At 40.3% G+C, this 18,878-nt stretch overlaps 1 protein-coding gene across 1 annotated transcript in view; it reads left to right on the plus strand.

The window, feature by feature from the left end:
• Spta1 (spectrin alpha, erythrocytic 1) overlaps positions 1 to 18,878 on the plus strand; it is a 78,793-nt gene that overhangs the window by 27,530 nt on the left and 32,385 nt on the right. The window contains exons 19-35 of the mRNA XM_021155742.2: positions 1,304 to 1,521; positions 2,307 to 2,399; positions 5,069 to 5,206; positions 6,734 to 6,885; positions 8,005 to 8,191; positions 8,960 to 9,061; positions 11,255 to 11,346; positions 12,210 to 12,354; positions 13,011 to 13,192; positions 13,529 to 13,628; positions 13,723 to 13,920; positions 15,092 to 15,235; positions 16,525 to 16,628; positions 16,918 to 17,080; positions 17,270 to 17,401; positions 17,798 to 17,935; positions 18,119 to 18,223. Of these exons, the coding sequence (XP_021011401.1) occupies positions 1,304 to 1,521; positions 2,307 to 2,399; positions 5,069 to 5,206; positions 6,734 to 6,885; positions 8,005 to 8,191; positions 8,960 to 9,061; positions 11,255 to 11,346; positions 12,210 to 12,354; positions 13,011 to 13,192; positions 13,529 to 13,628; positions 13,723 to 13,920; positions 15,092 to 15,235; positions 16,525 to 16,628; positions 16,918 to 17,080; positions 17,270 to 17,401; positions 17,798 to 17,935; positions 18,119 to 18,223 (2,393 nt within the window). The remainder of the gene's footprint in view (positions 1 to 1,303; positions 1,522 to 2,306; positions 2,400 to 5,068; positions 5,207 to 6,733; positions 6,886 to 8,004; positions 8,192 to 8,959; positions 9,062 to 11,254; positions 11,347 to 12,209; positions 12,355 to 13,010; positions 13,193 to 13,528; positions 13,629 to 13,722; positions 13,921 to 15,091; positions 15,236 to 16,524; positions 16,629 to 16,917; positions 17,081 to 17,269; positions 17,402 to 17,797; positions 17,936 to 18,118; positions 18,224 to 18,878) is intronic.

Below are 18,878 nucleotides of genomic sequence, written 5' to 3' on the forward strand. Positions count from 1 at the left end.
GTTGCATTATGAAAGCTTTAGCATGATTTTGACTTTAGTTTTCAATTTGCTTTGAGTAATATTAAGAAATAAAAAGATCTCTCCATTTATTGACCTCTTCTGCTATTCTTTGCTCCTTTGTGCTATTCAGGATTGTCATCTGCACTGCTTGCCTCCTACCTGATGAACTTCTTCTGACCGCCCTTGTAGTCTGATCAGCTAATCATAAATGTCTTTGCTTCTGTTCACTTGAAAACCTTTGTTTTACATTCATTTTTTTCAAATGTTATTTTACTACATGTAAAAGTAGCTTCTTTATGCCTTAAAGATGCAGCCATGTTATATTCAGCATTACAGTTTGCGATTTGAAATCTGATGCCTTCCACTGTCTGGCATGACTCTTCTTTTCCAGGACTCTTAACCTTGTCTTTTTATCATTCATATCATTTCTTCAATGTGACAGCCATAGGGTTTCTTGGCCCTTCACTGTGACTCTTCAAACAGACTGTATCATTGCACTACTTTAGAGATGAGTGTAGTCCTAAGATACCTTTCCAATGACTCTACTTTTGGTCAATGGCATTCTTTCTGTTACTGGGCGGTAATTTTAACTATCTGCATATTTAGATGAATCCCAAGGACAGAATAGCTGCCTGCACACATTCTCTCATCATTTCCTTGTATGTTTACATATGTCTCACCAGTCAGATGCCCTAAGGGACTCTCACTGAATATCTCTGAAGCTCCAGATCTATGAAGGACCTTTCCCTTACATTCTCTGCTTCGCAAGTTCTAGTTGTCTCAAGTTCCCCATTTTCTTTCTCATCGACTCAGGTATAGCTTGGATTAGTTTCCTAGCAAAAAGCCTCTAAACTGTAACATAAGCTGCACCAACATTAGGGTGGGCCTCACCTTTTTTTCTTTTCCTTTCCTTTTATTAAAGCTCTGAAAAATCATGTTCTTCATATTTTGTTCCAATTTCTACCTTTAAGGAAGAAGGGAGATCTGTAGCTCCTTCTGTTAATCTAGAAAAGAAATTATTTTCATCCTCTGAGTCTTAAAGGACTTGTGGGTGTTTTTTCCATGTCCATAGCTCTTAGCTCATACCAACTCATTCACCATCACATACATACATCTACCCCCCCATCTACTGCTGCTTAATCTCATTTAGGACAGTCTACCTCCCAGAGACCTACATTGTAATCGTGGCTAAATTCAGCATCATATTCTTGCCTCTTGCCTTTCTCCAAGACTTGGTGAAGATTAGAACATGATAGAGCTATGAATGAGGGTCTGACTCACCATGCCCATACCTATTCCATAGGACACTTCGCTGCAGAAGACATAGCATCTAGGGTTGAAAGCTTGAACAAAAATATGGAGTCTCTCCATGCTCGAGCTATTAGACGGGAGAATGATCTTAAGGCCAATGTCCAGCTCCAACAGTACCTGGCAGATCTGCATGAAGCAGAAGCATGGATTAAAGAGAAAGAACCCATTGTAGACAACAAAAACTATGGAGCTGATGAAGAAGCAGCTGGGGTAAGGTGGGCTGTAATGACCATGGTCCTATGAATATTCACTAAATTCCATCAAAAGCTAGATTATCTATCATTTCAACAGTGGTTGTTTTCTTGTGATCTGCTATGATAGCCTCAATGTTAGCAGAGATCCCAATGGAGTATTCAGCTTTTTTCTAATCTCTTAGAATTCCATAGATCCTATAAAGAGAACCAAATTCCAAAGTCTGTGATCAAAGATCTATCTTTCTTGGTCTTATTCTGACTTTCTCAGAATTGCCCTGAACTTTCATAAGACAACCATGCCTTTAAAATGGGCATCTGAATTCCTTTATTGAAATAAAATGAGACAGATATGTAGGCAATACAAAGAACCTTAAGGACCATATTTACATTCAATCCCACTTACATCCACTACTGTGTTTTATTCTGTATAATATGGAAAACCTTTATAGATTTCATCAGCTTTAGAAACAGTATGTCTTTTAAGCTTTTCAGATATCAATGCTACAAAGTAGGATAGTCCACAATAGCACACTCTCACATGTCTTGATTAAAAGGTGTCTAAAGCTCATTTATTTTGATTTGAGAAAATACAATGAAATTGTTATTCATTTGTTTACTGAAATTTCCTTGAGTTCTGCAAATGTGGTATGAAAAGAAAATTTCTTATATAGATGTAAATGACTCTCATAGGCATTTGACACAATCACATAATCCATTAACAATGGTAGCTGAGGCTTCTCCATGGTGTTCCTGGTGTGGCTCTGATATTTGCTTTAACCATCTTCCTATCTATAATTCCAGGCCCTTCTCAAGAAACATGAAGCCTTCCTGGTGGATCTGAATGCATTTGAAAACAGCATAAAGGCTCTAAGAGATCAGGCAGAAGTCTGCCAGGTGAGAAGGGTCATGTTCTGGCAGTAATCCCACTTCTTAGTATAGATGTAAAGTTCTGTAACTGGCTTCTCTTTCCCCTCTCCCTCTCCCCTCTCCTCCTCCCTTCTCCCTCTCCTCCTGTCCCTCTCCCCCTGTCCCCCTCTCCCTGTCCCCCTGTCCCCCTCCCCCCCCACTGTCCTCTCCTCCAGTCCCCCTCTCCCCTGTCCTTCTCTCTCTCCCCAGTTTCTCTCTCTCTCTCACCCATCCCTCTCTCCCCCTTCCCTCTCTCCCCCTTCCCTCTCTCCCCCTCCACTCTCTCCCCATCTCTCTCCCCATCCCTCTCTTCCCTATCCCTCTCTCCCAGCCCCTCTCCTCCGTCCCTCTCTCCATGTCCCTCTCTCCCCCTACCCCTCCCTCTTCCCCTCCCCCTCTCCCACCCTCTCTTCCTCCCCCTCTCCCTCTCCTCCCCTCTCTTCCCCCTCTCCCCCCTCTTCTCTCCCCTCCTCTCTCACCTCCCATCCTGTCCCCTCTCCTCTCCTCCCCTTTCCCTCCTCTTCCCCTCTCCCTCCTCCTTTCTCCTCCCCTCTCCCCCTCTGCTTTCCTCCTATCCCTGTCCCTCTCCTCCTCCTCCTCCCTCTCCCCTCCTCTCCCCTCTTCCCCTCTCCCCTCTCCACTCTTTCCCCTCCCATCCCCTCCCCTCCCCTAAACTCCCCTCTCCTTCCCCTCCTCTCCCCTCCCCTCCTCCTCTTCAGCCCTCTCTCTCACCCTCTCTCCTCTCACCTCTCTACCCTCCTCTCTCCCCTACTCTCTCTCCCCTACTCTCTCCCCTCCCCTTTCCCCCTGTCCCTCTCCCTCTCCTCCTGCCCCTCCCTCTCCCTCTCCCAGTCCCTCCCTCTCCCCTTCCCTCTCTCTCTCTCCCTGTCCTTCTCTCCCTCCCAGTCCCTCTCCCCCTCCTCCCCCCTCTCCCTCTTCTCCCCCCTCCTCTTCCACCTCCTCTCCCTCCTCTTCTCCCTCCTCTCCCCCTTCCTCCCATCCCCTCTCCTCCCTTAAACTCCCTTCCCCTCCCCTCCCCTCCCCTCCCCTCCCCTCCCCTCCCCTCCCCTCCCCTCCCGTCCCCTCCCCTCCCCTCCTCTCCTCTCCTCTCCTCTCCTCTCCTCTCCTGTCTCTTCTTCTCCCTCCCATCTCTTTCTTTCTCTATATATAAACTAGGAAACAATGGCCAAGAAAACACTTTTTATTTTTAAAGTGAGAATGCTAAACTCTTTGTAGCATCTATAATAAATGTAAGCCAAAATAAAATTTCAATAAGCATTAGGTTTGTTGATATACTTTTTGGCTTTCTCATTTGCTCTTTTTTTTATCTTTCCCCTCTTATGTCTATAACTTTCATATTTTATCCTCTTAATTTCTTTGCTTTATGACTTGGATATTATTTAAACATCAAGAATTATCAAATAGAGAGGTACTGGTTTGAATTAAAATAACCATGTCAGAAAATTAGCTGGTTACAGGAATGGAAATATTTTTACACATTTATATAATGCACATAGAAAATGGGACCATCATAAAAAAGTAATTTCTGTTCTCCTGAAATGACTGCCAGAGAAGAGAAACAATTTTATAATCAAGATGTAGAAAGGTCCTTTTACAACTCATAATCCATGGAAACAGATGTACCAAGGCACAGAACCATCAAGCTTATTTGGGAAATCAGAAACATGTTTGGCTGAAAGTGTTGGAAGGCTAAGAAGTGGGTGATCAAGAGTGATTAACTTGAAATTAAGTAAGTGATAAAATACCTTATATAAAGGGGAACAAGCCAAAGGAGATGTGTCTTTTTCTACTTAAGGAATCATTCTAATGAGCAATTGAGAAACCACACTCTCAGTCTAAAATAGACTGAGTATGGCAAGCCAAAACAGGCTTACAGCACATCTGTTTGCACCTGTATCAGACTGTGCCCAGTGGGTCCCTGGATACAGCCAGACTGACGAATTATAGGTCATGAGACAATGCAGCAGGTGACAGACATAAGTCAGAGAGCCAGAAAAGGAGGTTTCATCATCTACACCAGCCTGAATGGTGTGTGCTTTGGAGACAAAAACAAAACTTCACAAAAATTAAAAAAGAATGCATATCCTGGAACAGAGTGATTTCTTTAAAGAGAGAGAAATCTTAAGTAGTATACTCATAGTTTTTCGAATTCTGTGGCTTTTTCTGTGCTCTAGGTTGTCAGTCTCTAAAGTACAAATTTCACAACCCCTTAATAAAATGAATTAAAGAGGAAGCAGATGGGGAAACTTGTTAGTAAAGGTTAAGAGAAAGCAGAGAAAGGAGAAAGTGATGACAGATGGTAAGCCTCGTGTTCTCAGGTTCCTGAAATGTTGAGTGTGGTCTATTTGGATCTTCACAGAGAAGTATATTACCCTTCCCACTGAAGAACAGTAGTCTGGAACATACAATGCTTTCGATAGAATGTGCATGTGCTGTTGGCCATGTTCATTGTTTCAAATCTACCAGGTCTGTGATAGGTACTTCTGTCACTATGTACTGAAGGATCACCACTGTCAGGCTGCAGCCACATCAGAACTCCAGCAAAGGCTTCCCTGGAAACTACGCATCACTAGTGAGCTCTACATGGAAAGACTTCCAGGGTGCAACTGACATCTGGCTTGTTTGTTTTCCCCCAGCAACAGCAGGCAGCACCAGTGGATGAGGCTGGTCGAGAAGCTAGGGTCATAGCCTTGTATGACTTTGAGGCTCGCAGCCGTAGAGAGGTCAGCATGAAGAAGAATGATGTCTTAACTCTGCTCAGTTCCATCAATAAGGTGATTTTTCCTTCAACTCTCTTACAACTCTCTTCCACAACACTGCTCTTCCACAGCACTCTCCTGACCCACCAGATAGGTGGTGTTGTATATCATTTTTGTTGTTGCTTTGGGTTGGGTATTTATTTGGTTGATTGGTTTGTTGCTTTGGATTTTGAGACAAGGTTTCTCCAAGTAGCCCTGGCAGTCATACTTGAATCTTCACTTTGTAGATCAGACTGGCCTTGAACTCACAGAGATCTGTCCATCTGCCTCTGTCTTCCAAATGCTAGAATTAAAGGTATGTTCCACCACCCCCAGTCTCAGATAAGTGTTATTAATGCTCAACATTTAATCCTTGTTCTCTTAAATAATTTTTAAGTAACATTTTTCTTAAAATACAGTGCAAGAACAGAAAGATAGCTAGATGAATGGATGGATAGATAGATGGACCAACCTGGATTTTTTTTTTTTTTTTGAGTTCTAGTCTAAATCTTAGCATGAATAAAGCAATGAATAAAAAATACTTAGGTAGTTAACTTGAAGATATTTAAGATTTGACAAACTATTAATAATGAATTTATAGAAGTAAATTATCCATTTCTTCCCCATCCTTTGCTTGTTGCTCTTCTATGCTAGGATTTGTAGTGAATGAAACAAGTCTTTAGGATTAGGAGAAACCTGATGGGAGACAATGAATAGTCCCAGCCTCTCTTGGCAGGCTGAGGTAGAAGGACCACTTAAGCACAAAAGTTTGAGGTTAACCTGGGCTACAGAGATACATCATTTTTAAGAAAAAAAAATATCTTTTGGTAACTTGATTTCTTATATGCTTATAAAGACAGTGTTAAGAAAATTAATGGAATTTTATAGTATTTTTTCCTTATAAGAATATTTTAATACATACTTAATCTCCAAATGTACTAAGAGAAGAATTTTGATCTTGTTACTCTTTTCGAAGACACATGAATACTTTAGGAATGCAAGATTTTTCTTATCAAAAAAAAGAAAGAAAGAGAGAAAGAAAGAGGGAGAGAGAGAGAGAGAAAGAAAAAGAAAGAAAGAAAGAAAGAAAGAAAGAAAGAAAGAAAGAAAGAAAGAAAGAAAGAAAGAAAGAAAGAAAGAAGAAATCTAAGTAAAGTCCATGTCCACTTCCTCTTTGGATCACATTTTATAGCATTTTCTCTAAAGAACTGGATCTCAGAGTGATTAATGCACCAGCAATGAAAGAATTTACATTAATGAATCCAGTGAGATTGATAAATGCTAGTACCACATCCAAGAAGCCCAAATGATTCCTCACTGGCTTTTGAGCCCTGTCCCCATCTGACTTCAGATATCAAATTAGTTGATTTCAGGAACTGATTTCTACAGTACCTGCTACTCCTTATTAATCCTTCATTGATAAGGCAATTATGCGGCACCGATGAGTGATGCTTAGTTCTTATTAGCCAGCTGTTCCTGCTCCTGAAGACTGTTGTGAGAATTGAAGCTTTTAGGCCTTGTAATTTTTCGAAGGATTAATGAAGGAGTCTGTTTTTCCTTTAGGACTGGTGGAAGGTTGAAGCTGATGATCACCAGGGCTTTGTGCCAGCGGTTTATGTCAGGAAACTGGCCCCCGATGAGCTACCAGGTTTCCCACAGCATCGGCGAGAGGAGCCAGTCAACATCCCTCAGCTCCAGCAGCAGGTCGAGACCCAGTAAGTTCACACGATGGAAGCTTTGATAGGGGTGTGGCCAGATATCCTCCTTGCCTTCCTCTCATGGTCCTGAATCTTTCAATTTAGAGATGTAAATTCACAAATTTTAATCTTCACACACTAGTCCATATAATGAAGAAAGGATATCCCAGAGACGTTGTCTCAGTTTCAGACCCTGCGTGCAGCCACGTCTTCTGACTCCTTGGCCAGCTTTCTTCAAAGTCTGCAGACATCCATAAGAATGTTGTGTATTGTTTTGAATATAACTGGCATGTAAAATTTCACTCTTCTACCACAAAAAGTAGTGAAATGAGTCATTCTTGTCATCCATTGATACTTTAAAGATACTTAACTAAAATACAATTACATACTTTATTTTCTTTCTTTGCCCCTACAACTCCTCCCTCTACATTCTCCCTGTTTTCCCATCCCCTTCTCTCTCTCAAATTGATAGTCTGTTTTCTTTGATTTTAGATAGATGGATAGATAGATAGATAGATCGATAGATAGATAGATGATAGATAGATAGGTAGATAGATGATAGAAAGGAGATAATAAACAAACATACACATAATTTCTCCTGAATCTGTTTTGCTGTGTATGATTTCATTGATGATCATTTTGCATTGTGTGGCCAACAGGAGGCTTTTCCTTAGAAAAGATGAATTCTCCCTCTCTCAGAAGTCATAAGTTCCTCTAGTTCTTTGTATAAGGGTGTGATTTCATGAGATTTTTTTTTCCCCTTCTGTGTTAGCATGTCTGTTGATACTGCCATTGTTTATTGTCTTGTTTAGCTATTTCTAGGAGACACACAGATAAGTGTTTCTGGTCTCCTTGTTCTTTCAGTCTTTCTGCCCCTTCTTCCAGAATGTTCCCCGAGCCTTGGGTGCAGAAGCCCCTTCAGTTTTTAAATACAATGTTCTCCATCTCTCTGCTTTTATTGTTCATTTTATCCCCATTTTCTTCTTCTTATCTTCTACTGATCTTATTTTGATTTATTCTTTATTTCATTTCCCCCCACTTCATCTTCTAGTTTCCTCACCCTGCATCTACATTCTTATGCATTCTCTGTTTTCTCAGTCATTATTTTCTCTCTCTTTTTTTTAATCCTCCACTCAGGTACCACTCCCTCCTAGATCGGGCAGAAGAGCGCAGACGTCGCTTGCTGCAGCGCTACAATGAGTTTCTGCTGGCCTATGAGGCAGGAGACATGTTGGAGTGGATCCAAGAGAAAAAGACAGAAAACACTGGGGTGGAACTGGATGATGTTTGGGAACTGCAGAAGAAGTTTGACGAGTTCCAGAGGGTATGTGAGAGGACTTTGCTTAGATGTCGTTTTAGCGGTGTTTATTTTAGATTTATTATATATTTTCCATTGTTTCAAGACATCCACAGTTCATATGCCCATAGCTGTTAATAACTAGGAAGCAACTTAACTAGTCAATTTAACTTTTCCAAAATCTACTAGGAAATGCAGGGACCACCAAGATTCTTTAACACTTAATCTGTGACATACTGTATTGCTGAATCCCAGACTGAGATTGTCACAGGACTCATGTGGACTCAAAACTGAAGCAACAGTTGATGTGGGACTAAAGTTGACCTGATTTCCCAGCCAGAAAATTACTTTTTTACCTCCTGAGAACACTTTCATCATGGATTCTTCACTCGTTTTTATTGTATTATCTCAAATAGCAGGAAGTAAATATTTGTTTCTTCCCATCTTTTTCTTTTCTCATTCTCCATGTGGAGATATACATATATATTGACATATACACATACCTGAAGTATGAAGTATTCTGATAATATAAATTAACATGTGGAAAATAATTTAAGGAGATATATGCTTAGGACTGCAAATGAATAATGCTTCTGGCAAGTTTTAGATGTCTGCTTAGTATGAGAGTCCTTAAGGGCACAGTGTAGTGGCCAATGAGAGAGCAGCATGTGTATCACAAATGATGTAGATTATTTGCTTTAATAACATTTAACAAAATGGGCACCCAGGTTTCAGGCAGATATGGAATGTCTAGCGAAAAGACTTAAACTGCTTTGGATAAATTTTCTTATCCAGGATCTGAAGAGTAATGAGCCTCGGCTAAAGGACATCAATAAAGTGGCTGACGAACTGCTCTTTGAAGAGCTCCTGACCCCAGAAGGAGCTCACATACGACAGGTAATCACTGGCTCCCTCTATTCCTCCTCGATACCAAGCTGGGCTGTGGAGCCCTCATTTCACATTTGCCAATTCAGCTTCATAGTCCAAAGGTCAGAATGTAAAGGCAGTGTGAACTACTTTTAGAACAGGCCAATGACAGCAGACCAAATTGTCCAGCCATTTTTATAATTTCAGAGATGTAGTAATAAGTATTAAAGAACCCTGTCTGGAGCTTGTTCCTGCCTTAGACCATTTATGTTCCCAGATGAAAGACAGACACACACACAGCCTTTATATTTTTAAATAGCCTTAGGCAGCACAATAGCTGGGCAGCTGCCTACCCTCCATGCTGTTTTAATCTACTTTCCTATCGATAACCCCAAGTTACCACTTACTATTTACTATCTTCCTTCTGGGCTGCTCTTAACTTCAATTGGCCTGCCCACATGACCGCTTTTTATGGCTCAGCTATCCCATGGCAGTGCTCCTTCTCCCTCTGCATGTTCTTTTATTCCATAGCAGCCACTTCTCCTCTCTCATCCAGTCCCTCGCTCTTGCAAATCTGCAAAACCTCAACACCACCTATCTCTCTTCTGCCCAGCTATTGGCTGCCAACATCTTTATTCACCAATCAGAAGTAACTTGGGGGCAGGGCCAGCACTTAGCATTACAACAGACAGTAAAAGACAAAACCTCAAGAGAGAGAACATTATTGAAGCAGATTTACTTAGCGGCATTTATCTAATGTCTTCTGTGTTCTTCCACATAGCTTTGGAGGGTGAGACAATAAACTCATATTTAGCTTCAAAAATAAGATTTAGAATGCTTTACCAATGTCCCATTGGTAAAGAACCTGTTGACCAAATCATGAAGACCCAAGTTTAAATCCCCCAAGTACCACAGAACATGTTTTTAGTACCAATACTGGGAGAGGATGGGTAGGCACAGGAAGCTCCCCAGAGCTTGCTTGTCCAGCTACTCTAGATAAGGTGATGAGCTCTGGGCTCAGTGAAAGATATATTCTCAAAAACTAAGGGAGAGAGTAACTGAAGAAGACACCTGACATCAAGACGTGACCTGTAAATGCATATGCATGCATATACATGTGCACATGTACACTCATATGCACACAATCAAGTACAACACATATGATACACACACATCTAGAAAGGAAGTTTAAAAGATAGTGCACTGGGCATCAGAAAAATTAGGTTTACGTCTTGGCTTTACTCTGTGTGTTCTTTGCAAAATTTGCTTCATTTATAAGGATCTTGGAGAGTTGATAAAGCAATCTTGAAATTTCCTTTCAATTAGTATTTGTATCCCATCAAATGGATTATAAAATTCCTACCTACTGGCTCTACCCAAAATTAGATATTTTGTATTGAAATTTTAAATGAAACAATTTAACTGAACTGACATCCAATGCAAACTCACCTACCTCTAATTGCCCCTCAGTAGAAATGCAATGCTCAGATTCAAGAACATGAAGATAGTACACACAAGAAACTGATGTTATGGGAGGAGGCTGGTAAGGAAAGTATACTAGAACAGCCTGGTTTTGAAATAATAAAGGAGAACTTAAATGTCTCTCCTGTCTCGTTTGTCCAGATGATGGTTATGAGTTTCTTCCCCAGAATTGTGTCTAAAGCCACAGTTCCATTACAGATCTAGTGAGCATTTACTACAAGTCCAGTCTTGCAGTCTTGGTTGCCGTAACCCAGTGAGGATGACTTCACTTCCCCTTTCTTTAGGTTGTTTTCCTGGAATTGGAAATGGAAGGAATAGTATAAGAATATTGTATTTATCCCCTACAGGAAGCAAGGCACTGAAAGGCCAGTAGTTCTATTAAATTTAGAGTATATAAAGCTATATTTTTGCCTAAATAAATGTGCCAGCATCTAACTACCAAGACAATGCTTTTAACTCATTTTTAGAGGTTCTAATTATACTCCTTGGGACAATAGGAATTTATGGTAACCCAAAGATTAATGGTCCTATATATAATATCAGTGGGGGAAAAAAAAAAAGAAATCCTATTCTCTATGGCACTCTTAAAAGTAGACTAATCTTGGGCTACGCAACAGAGAAGCAAAGCTATGTGCACTCTATAGGGCTACCAGCAAAGCAAATTACATGTCAGCTAGTCATAGACAGCACTAAGCTGTCTGAACGGCTCTCTAACTAAATCCACATGTCTACATCTTTTAGGAGTTGAACACCCGCTGGAATTCCCTAAAGAGGCTGGCAGATGAACAGTATCAGCTGCTCAGCAGTGCACACGCTGTTGAGATGTTTCACAGGTAAGCACCTTAACACTTCAATGGCACTTATGTCTAATCACAATGGAGAACTATGGAGCTATCACAATAGCTAGGAGTAAATAGCCCTCCTCCTCAAAAGAAGATAGTTTACTAGTAGAACACATTACCTTTCAGCAAAAGTTTCCTCCCTTGACACATTGACACATTGTCTCCAAGATAACCAAATTCAGTTTTCAATTAAGCCTGGCACATAATTTGTAGTTTAGATGTGATTCCATAATAGGAATCATATTAATATCCATATTGATATTTCATAATTCATATTAATTGGAATCAAATTTAACATATGAATTGGACTTACATTATTATGTTTGAGAAACAAGGTAAATAACAGCAGATATCATACTCTTAATCTACTCTGGCAATCCTTTTATTGCTTCATTTTCAAATCTACATCTACACTAAGAAACATATACTTAAAAACAAATAATAAGGCAAACAAAAAGGAACCTGGATACCTTTGTGCATATAAATGTGGTTTTGAGGATGGAGAATGGAGAAAACAGAGAAATGCATGAGTCTGACTTTTTGGAATAGTTTAAAGTGCAAAAATGTGAAATGTATTTGTTAACTATCAGGCTCTGCAAGTAGTGTGCAAGGTTCAAACTCTGGGTCGACCATCTGGCAGTAGTAGCATCTTGAGAAGTCTTGAAATGGCTGTTTTCTGATACACAGTTGAAAGTAATAACAGCAGCTGTGCCTCTGAACGAAAGGCACCTAAATGCCCGTATATCACAAAGAATGGCAATGATCTTGAAGGTAGTGGTGGCGGTGACTTCCTTGTGAGCCACCCTTCTGAGGTGCTTTATTACCCCTACGTTCTTCACTCTACTGTGTTCCAGGGAAGCGGATGATGTCAAGGAACAGATTGATAAGAAATGCCGGGCTCTCAATGCTGCCGACCCTGGCTCTGACCTGCTCAGTGTCCAGGCCCTCCAGAGGCAGCATGAGGTCTTTGAGAGAGACATCATCCCCCTGGGAGAAAAGGTAAGACACACGCTATCAATCTTTTTCAACACTTTCTCCATCTTTATGCCTATAGCAATGTACCTTTCCCTCTTTGGTTCTCTTGGCGAATCTATTATTCTTATATCCTTTATTTAAAAAAATCTTGTATTATATTAGTTTTTTGTACTCTCTCCCTAACAATAAAACAATAAAATACCATGCCCAGTGACCATTAAACATAGGAAAATCTATATTGAGCTTTTACTATCTGAATGAAGACTTTATATCCTTTTTCCTCTTTAGATAATGTCAAGTGAGTAGACTAGTGGCCAATTGTGGAAGTCAAGGTCTAGGAGAAATGACGATACATACCAAGAAGTGTCAGACTATGTCTAGATATTGAGAAGTACTTCCTCAGTGAGCAAGTAAATAACCTTATTTCTACCTCAAAGCCCCAAAGGGAAGACTAAAACATTCCAGAAATGTTGGATGCAACCTATAGCTAAGCATCCTTATGTAGAGAACAACAAATAACTTCATAGGAAAAATGAAGACTCGGGGTTTCCAGACTGATGGATTGCTGAGCAGCAGAGCTACTCATCCCATCTTGCTTATAACTTTTTAAAAACCAAACAAACAAACAATAATAGCAAAGGCAATTGCACATGGTTATCAAAATGCTTGCATTTGCCCAGGTGACGACGCTGGGGGAGACTGCTGAGCGTCTCTGTGAATCACACCCAGATGCCTCTGAGGACCTACAGAAGCAGAGAACAGAGCTGAATGAGGCCTGGGACACACTACAAGGTCTTACAAATGATCGGAAGGAGAGTCTGAATGAAGCCCATAAATTCTTCCTCTTCCTTAGCAAGGCCAGGTAAAGCTCAAAAGGCTGACATTCACCAAGCAGTTTCTATTCAATGCCCTGTGTAAAGGCACTAGAAATATCCTGGATCAAATGTTATTTACTACTGGATTATAAAGACACCATTATGTCCATTAAGGCACAGAAAACACACGCTTTATGCTTCGATCCAAAAGTACAGATGTTTTAAGGAATGCAAGATGAGGAAGCCCACTAAGAAAGCTTCTATGACGTACTTATTATACACAAGGTGTTATCAGGAGTTTGGGGAATGGTGTTTTCTTTCTGCTGGAGAGGCAGAGAAGAGTAAGGATAACCATGATTGGTCCTAATCTATTTACTTCTCAGTGATCTAGAGAATTGGATCAAAACCATTGGCGGTGTGATATCATCACCTGAGCTGGCTGAGGACTTAACTGGCACAGAGATCTTGCTGGAGCGACACCAGGTACAGCTCCAAACTCCACAGCCACTGACCACTGATTTAAAACTCTCTCTTCTCACTACAGTATTCACTAGCTCCTCTCCTGCTTTCCCCACAGGAGCATCATGATGACATAAAGAAAGAGGACCCCACCTTCCAGGCCTTAAAAGACTTTGGTACAGAACTTATAGACAGCGGCCACCGTAACAGACGTGAAATTGACAATACTCTCCAGAATATTAATTCAAAGAGAGACAATTTGGAAAAGAGTTGGGAAAACCGCAAGAAGATGTTAGACCAGTGCTTAGAACTGCAGGTATAGCAACTTCTGGAAAGTTCAGGGTTAGCGTTAGTTACTTGAGTGTGGTTTTATTTGCTGGTTGGGAGCATTCACTGTATCAGACTGTGCGAGCTGTAAACAGCGGTGCCTTGCGATTGCCTGGCACTGTACTCTGAGTTATAGACTGAGCATCCTTGTGTTCTGTGATCTTGTTCCTGTTAAAGGATACAGCAAGTGACAGTGAAATGGCTCAGTAGGCAAAACAATTTGCTGAAAAAAAAAAAAGCATGATGAGCTGAGTTTCATCCCAGAACACATGGAGAAAAGGGAGACAACGCCCACATAATTTTCCCCTGACTTTCACATGCATACCACAGATACCCCTCACACACACACATACCCTTTCTTACATACACAAACAGGCATACTACTAAAAAACTGATAAATACTGATTTTAAAATTAAGAGCTTTTTTAAAGGAGAGAACAAAACGAGATTGTAATCATCTTGTACATGAATGGAATTATTGTCATTAATTATTATTAAATAACTCACTGAAGGATTTGTTTTCATGAAGAATAGCAATGTAGGTCACAATTCTATGAATATCATTACAATGTTTTTTATATAAGAAGTACAGATCACTCTAATATAGGAGACTTTTACTAACAGAATAGAATGTATGAATCATCTAAGGATAAAAAAAAGGAGTGATCACAGTGTGTGATGAAAGAATATGGATATATTACACACATCTAATACTGTACAAAGTTCTAAAGAAGTTACCTGCGGAAAATCAGACACATCTTAGATCAGTAGTTCATGGTTTTCTTCAGCTGCATACTGAATTTGTTGCCATCATAAGCTAGCCAAAACTATGTCTCGACTTGAGAGACAGAGACAGAGACCGAGACCGAGACAGAGAGAGGGAGAGAGAGACTAAACCAGTTCGTATCGACTAGATGAATACCATATAGTGGCAGTATCATCACATTTACTATAGCTCATAGAACACATGGTATCTTTAAAGCAAACAGTAAAGTGACAATGTACTTGAGATTCATTCAAAGAATGCCGTGGGAGAGAATGTAACATCCCTGGCAGGATGTTTTGTGTCATCACAATGAGGAAGGGTAAGATCAGTTCCTTCGACCATCTAGAATTTACCACATGCCTGCCTCTCATTTCACCTACCCCCCCCCCCACAGTTATTCCGAGGAAAGTGTGAACAGGTCGAGAGCTGGATGGTGGCACGTGAGAATTCCCTGAGGTCAGACGACAGGGATCACTTAAACAGTCTGCAAGCTTTGATGAAGAAACGGGATGATTTGGACAAAGCAATCACTGCCCAGGTAATAATTGATGTAAAACTTACAATAACTATTAGCAACAACAACAGATTCTCTACATCCTTACCTAGTTTTCTGATTTTTTAAGGCATTTTAATTCTCATTTGCTTCTATTTACTTGTTGTGATATTAGCATATGCTAATTATATGTAATAATTGGTTCCTTAAAATGCTTCCACACATGTACAGTGTTTTGAGCAGATTCACTTCCTGTTACACAGCCTTAACCACCCTCCCCCTTTCCTCTCAGCTAGCTCTAACTAATTCTACTGCCACATCTTTTTTTCTTTTCGTTTTTAATAGCCCTTGACTTTTGCTAGGTTAACAGGAACATGGTGTATGTTTCATTACAGGAAGGAGAGCCCCTTACCAGTGGCTATACAACAGAAGCAAATAGCTCTCATCCACCTATATAGCTGCATTCAAATCCTTAAGGAGGGCTCCATCCGCCCCATCTGAGGCTCAGAAAGACAAACACAAATGTCCTTTCTCATATTAGGACCCTTGTGTTTGTGTGAAAAGTGAACATAATATAGAAGCAAAAAATAGACAGTGGTCTATCAGAGAGGAAAGGATATTTTAAGCACATGTAGTTTATAGCTTATATGAAAGTAAAGCAGAAATATTGGTCATGGAAAGACTTAAAGGCATGGAGAAGGTACAGGGATATGGAAAGAGAAGAGGATGCAGAGAAGGGCCAACCTAAACTAAACACAAGTAGAAAAGTCATAGGAAAACTTAACACCATTAGCTAATCAAAAGGTAAAATTAAATAGTTTGAACAGATATATCCTGTGTAGATAGATACCATTGCTCCCATAAGCCATAGGCTATTAATCCCCAAGTTACCTTTGCCTCTTACAGGCAATATTGGAGCAGGAAGGGGAGGCTGACAAATTACATATGGACATTCAACTTTCTCACATTAAGGCCTCCATTACAACAAAACACAATTTTTAGGACTAAATGTGACCTCTTCTTACTATCTATTTCAACATCTTACATAATACAGAATTCACTTTTACAATAGCCGTTAAGAAATGTTTGTTCTATAAGAAGTTAGTACTGGAGAATTCTTCTATAAGTTAGTAGAAGTTTCTCTGTGTAGCAGGCATTTACCATTTACTTTTTGATTCTGGTTCTGTCATCTCAAGACACACTCTGTGTGTGTGTGTGTGTGTGTGTGTGTGTGTGTGTGTGTGTGTGTGTGTGTTTATCTTTAGGGCAGAGCCTGGAATATATCAAAGACCTAATCACAAGGCATCTGTGTTCTTTTATTTTCTCTTATCCAGGAAGGGAAGATTGCGGACCTAGAGAACGTTGCCACAAGGCTCATAGACAATGACCACTATGCCAAGGAAGAGATTGCTGCTCGTCTCCAACGTGTGCTAGACAGGTCAGGCATGCAAAGTCCCCTCTATCTATTAAAATCAGGATAGGAACATATGTCTAAATCCTTTTCATTTTGGCATATATTTCTTAGTAAACCTTCTACTTTAGACTTATAGAATGAAAAGCATGAAGGATACTTTATGAATTATTTCACTTAACCACTGTGTTGTATGTCTGAGAATAGTGAGAGCATGGAAATGACAAAGGACTGGGTTGGCGGATAGAAAATATCATGTATGTATCATCAGAGCAAAGGAGTGTTGGGTAGAAGATGATCCGACTTCATCCTTTAGGTGGAAGGCTCTCAAAGAACAGCTGCTTACTGAACTGGGAAAGCTAGGAGACTATGCTGACCTCAAACAGTTCTATCGTGACCTTGAGGAGCTGGAGGAATGGATCAATGAGATGCTTCCTATAGCCTGTGATGAATCTTACAAAGATCCCACTAACATTCAGGCAAGTTCAAAATAGCAATCTTAGAAAAGTTTCACCTATTTCATTGTTGGTTGAGCAGTCACCCAGATACTGAACACTCCCTATAGGTGTTGTTTTACTTTGATTGTGGGCCCCTGTGTAGAGTGGTTCTTTTAGTCTAATTGTGCTTCTCTGGATGGTGAGATGATATACTTTTTGCTTTGCTTTCAGAGGAAATATCTGAAGCATCAAGCCTTTGAAAATGAAATCAATGGTCGGGCTGAGCAGGTGGATGGGGTTATCAACCTTGGGAATTCCCTGATTGAGCGCAGAGTGTGTGACGGAGATGAAGAGAACATGCAGGTAAAGTCTGTGCTTAGACAAGTTTGGCCTCAAGAGACATATAAAGAGAAATCCCCTGATCTTTTAGTATTTCATGGATAGAAATAGAACTGCCACGCTTATCCCCTGGACTTCCAACTATGCTTCTGTCTTAGATGGGTCTGTTTAAGACATCCTTTCTGTCAAGAACCTTCCATCATTTAGACACTAGTCACTGAATGTAACTCAGCACCTTAGTTTTCAAATGCTTTCGTTCACTTCACACCTGCTGTTTTGCCAGAGTCACCATGACTACTTTGAAATATATGGCCTTTGAGTGTGACCACTTCACTTATGTCAAGACCCTCTCCCATTATTGATTCAAGTTCTTATAACACCCATATAAGACCATAACGAATCTCACTTTCTTGGAGCTAGGAGCAACTGGACAAGCTAAAGGAGAACTGGGATTATCTCCTAGAGAGAACTACTGACAAAGGACAGAAGCTCAACGAGGCCAGTCGGCAGCAAAGGTTCAACACAAGCATCCGGGACTTTGAGTTCTGGCTTTCAGAGGTAACTGTACCTGCCAATAGTGAGAGCACAGGATTTACTAAATATATGTTAAGTGATTTAACTTTATATGTCAATGGTTTTCTTGACCCTACTTGGTGAACATCTGGGTGTAGGTGCTACATCTCATTCTCCTGACATGTAGTTTTCACATAGAATCTTTCTATCCTGTTTCTCTGTCCCCAGGCAGAAGGCTTGTTGGCCATGAAGGATCAGGCCAGGGACTTAACTTCAGCAGGAAACCTACTTAAGAAGCATCAGCTATTGGAAGCAGAGATGTTGGCCCGAGAGGTAAGAAGTAGTGGAATGTCATTCCTCTGTATAGGGTAGAAATGCTTCTGATCTCATATTTTAGGAGAATACTTGAGAATATAGCCTTGATATTGCCGACCAGCAGTCATTTTAGCCAGGTCAACTTCAGGGGCCACACAGCCATTGTGACAGTCATTGCTGATTACCACTAAAGCATAGACTCTAAGACTCTGGAAAGGGGATTCTGAAAGTTATCTTATTTATAATTTTCCACATGCATAAAGTTACTACTTTATGAAACTGTAAAATTGAGTTGGCCCTTGAAAGAAAAGAGAAGTTGGCATTATAAAAGAAAGAAAAAAAAATAAATCAGATGAGAGAATGCAGTAAGTTTGAAGCATATAGTAGGTTCATCTGTAGGTCCTGTGGAAGATTCCAGTAGAAACCTAATATGGGACCCTAACAAAATTCTGACAGTACTATTAATTCCATGTTAAATAATCATATAAAGTTAGTTTTACTTGGTAATAAAGATACATATTAAAAGTAAAAAGTCCAAAGGCTTTCTGGGTTGAATGTGTCAGACCTTTGTAATATTCCCCTGTACATACTTATTGGGCTGTGGTCAGCACAAGAATGATACAAAAGAGGATACCAATGGATTTGATCAGTTAGTTGGTAAGTGTCAAGTGCA

This window comes from Mus caroli, unplaced genomic scaffold (genome assembly GCF_978045245.1).
Source record: "Mus caroli unplaced genomic scaffold, Mus_caroli_1 scaffold_1, whole genome shotgun sequence".
NCBI classification, from domain to species: Eukaryota; Metazoa; Chordata; class Mammalia; order Rodentia; family Muridae; genus Mus; species Mus caroli.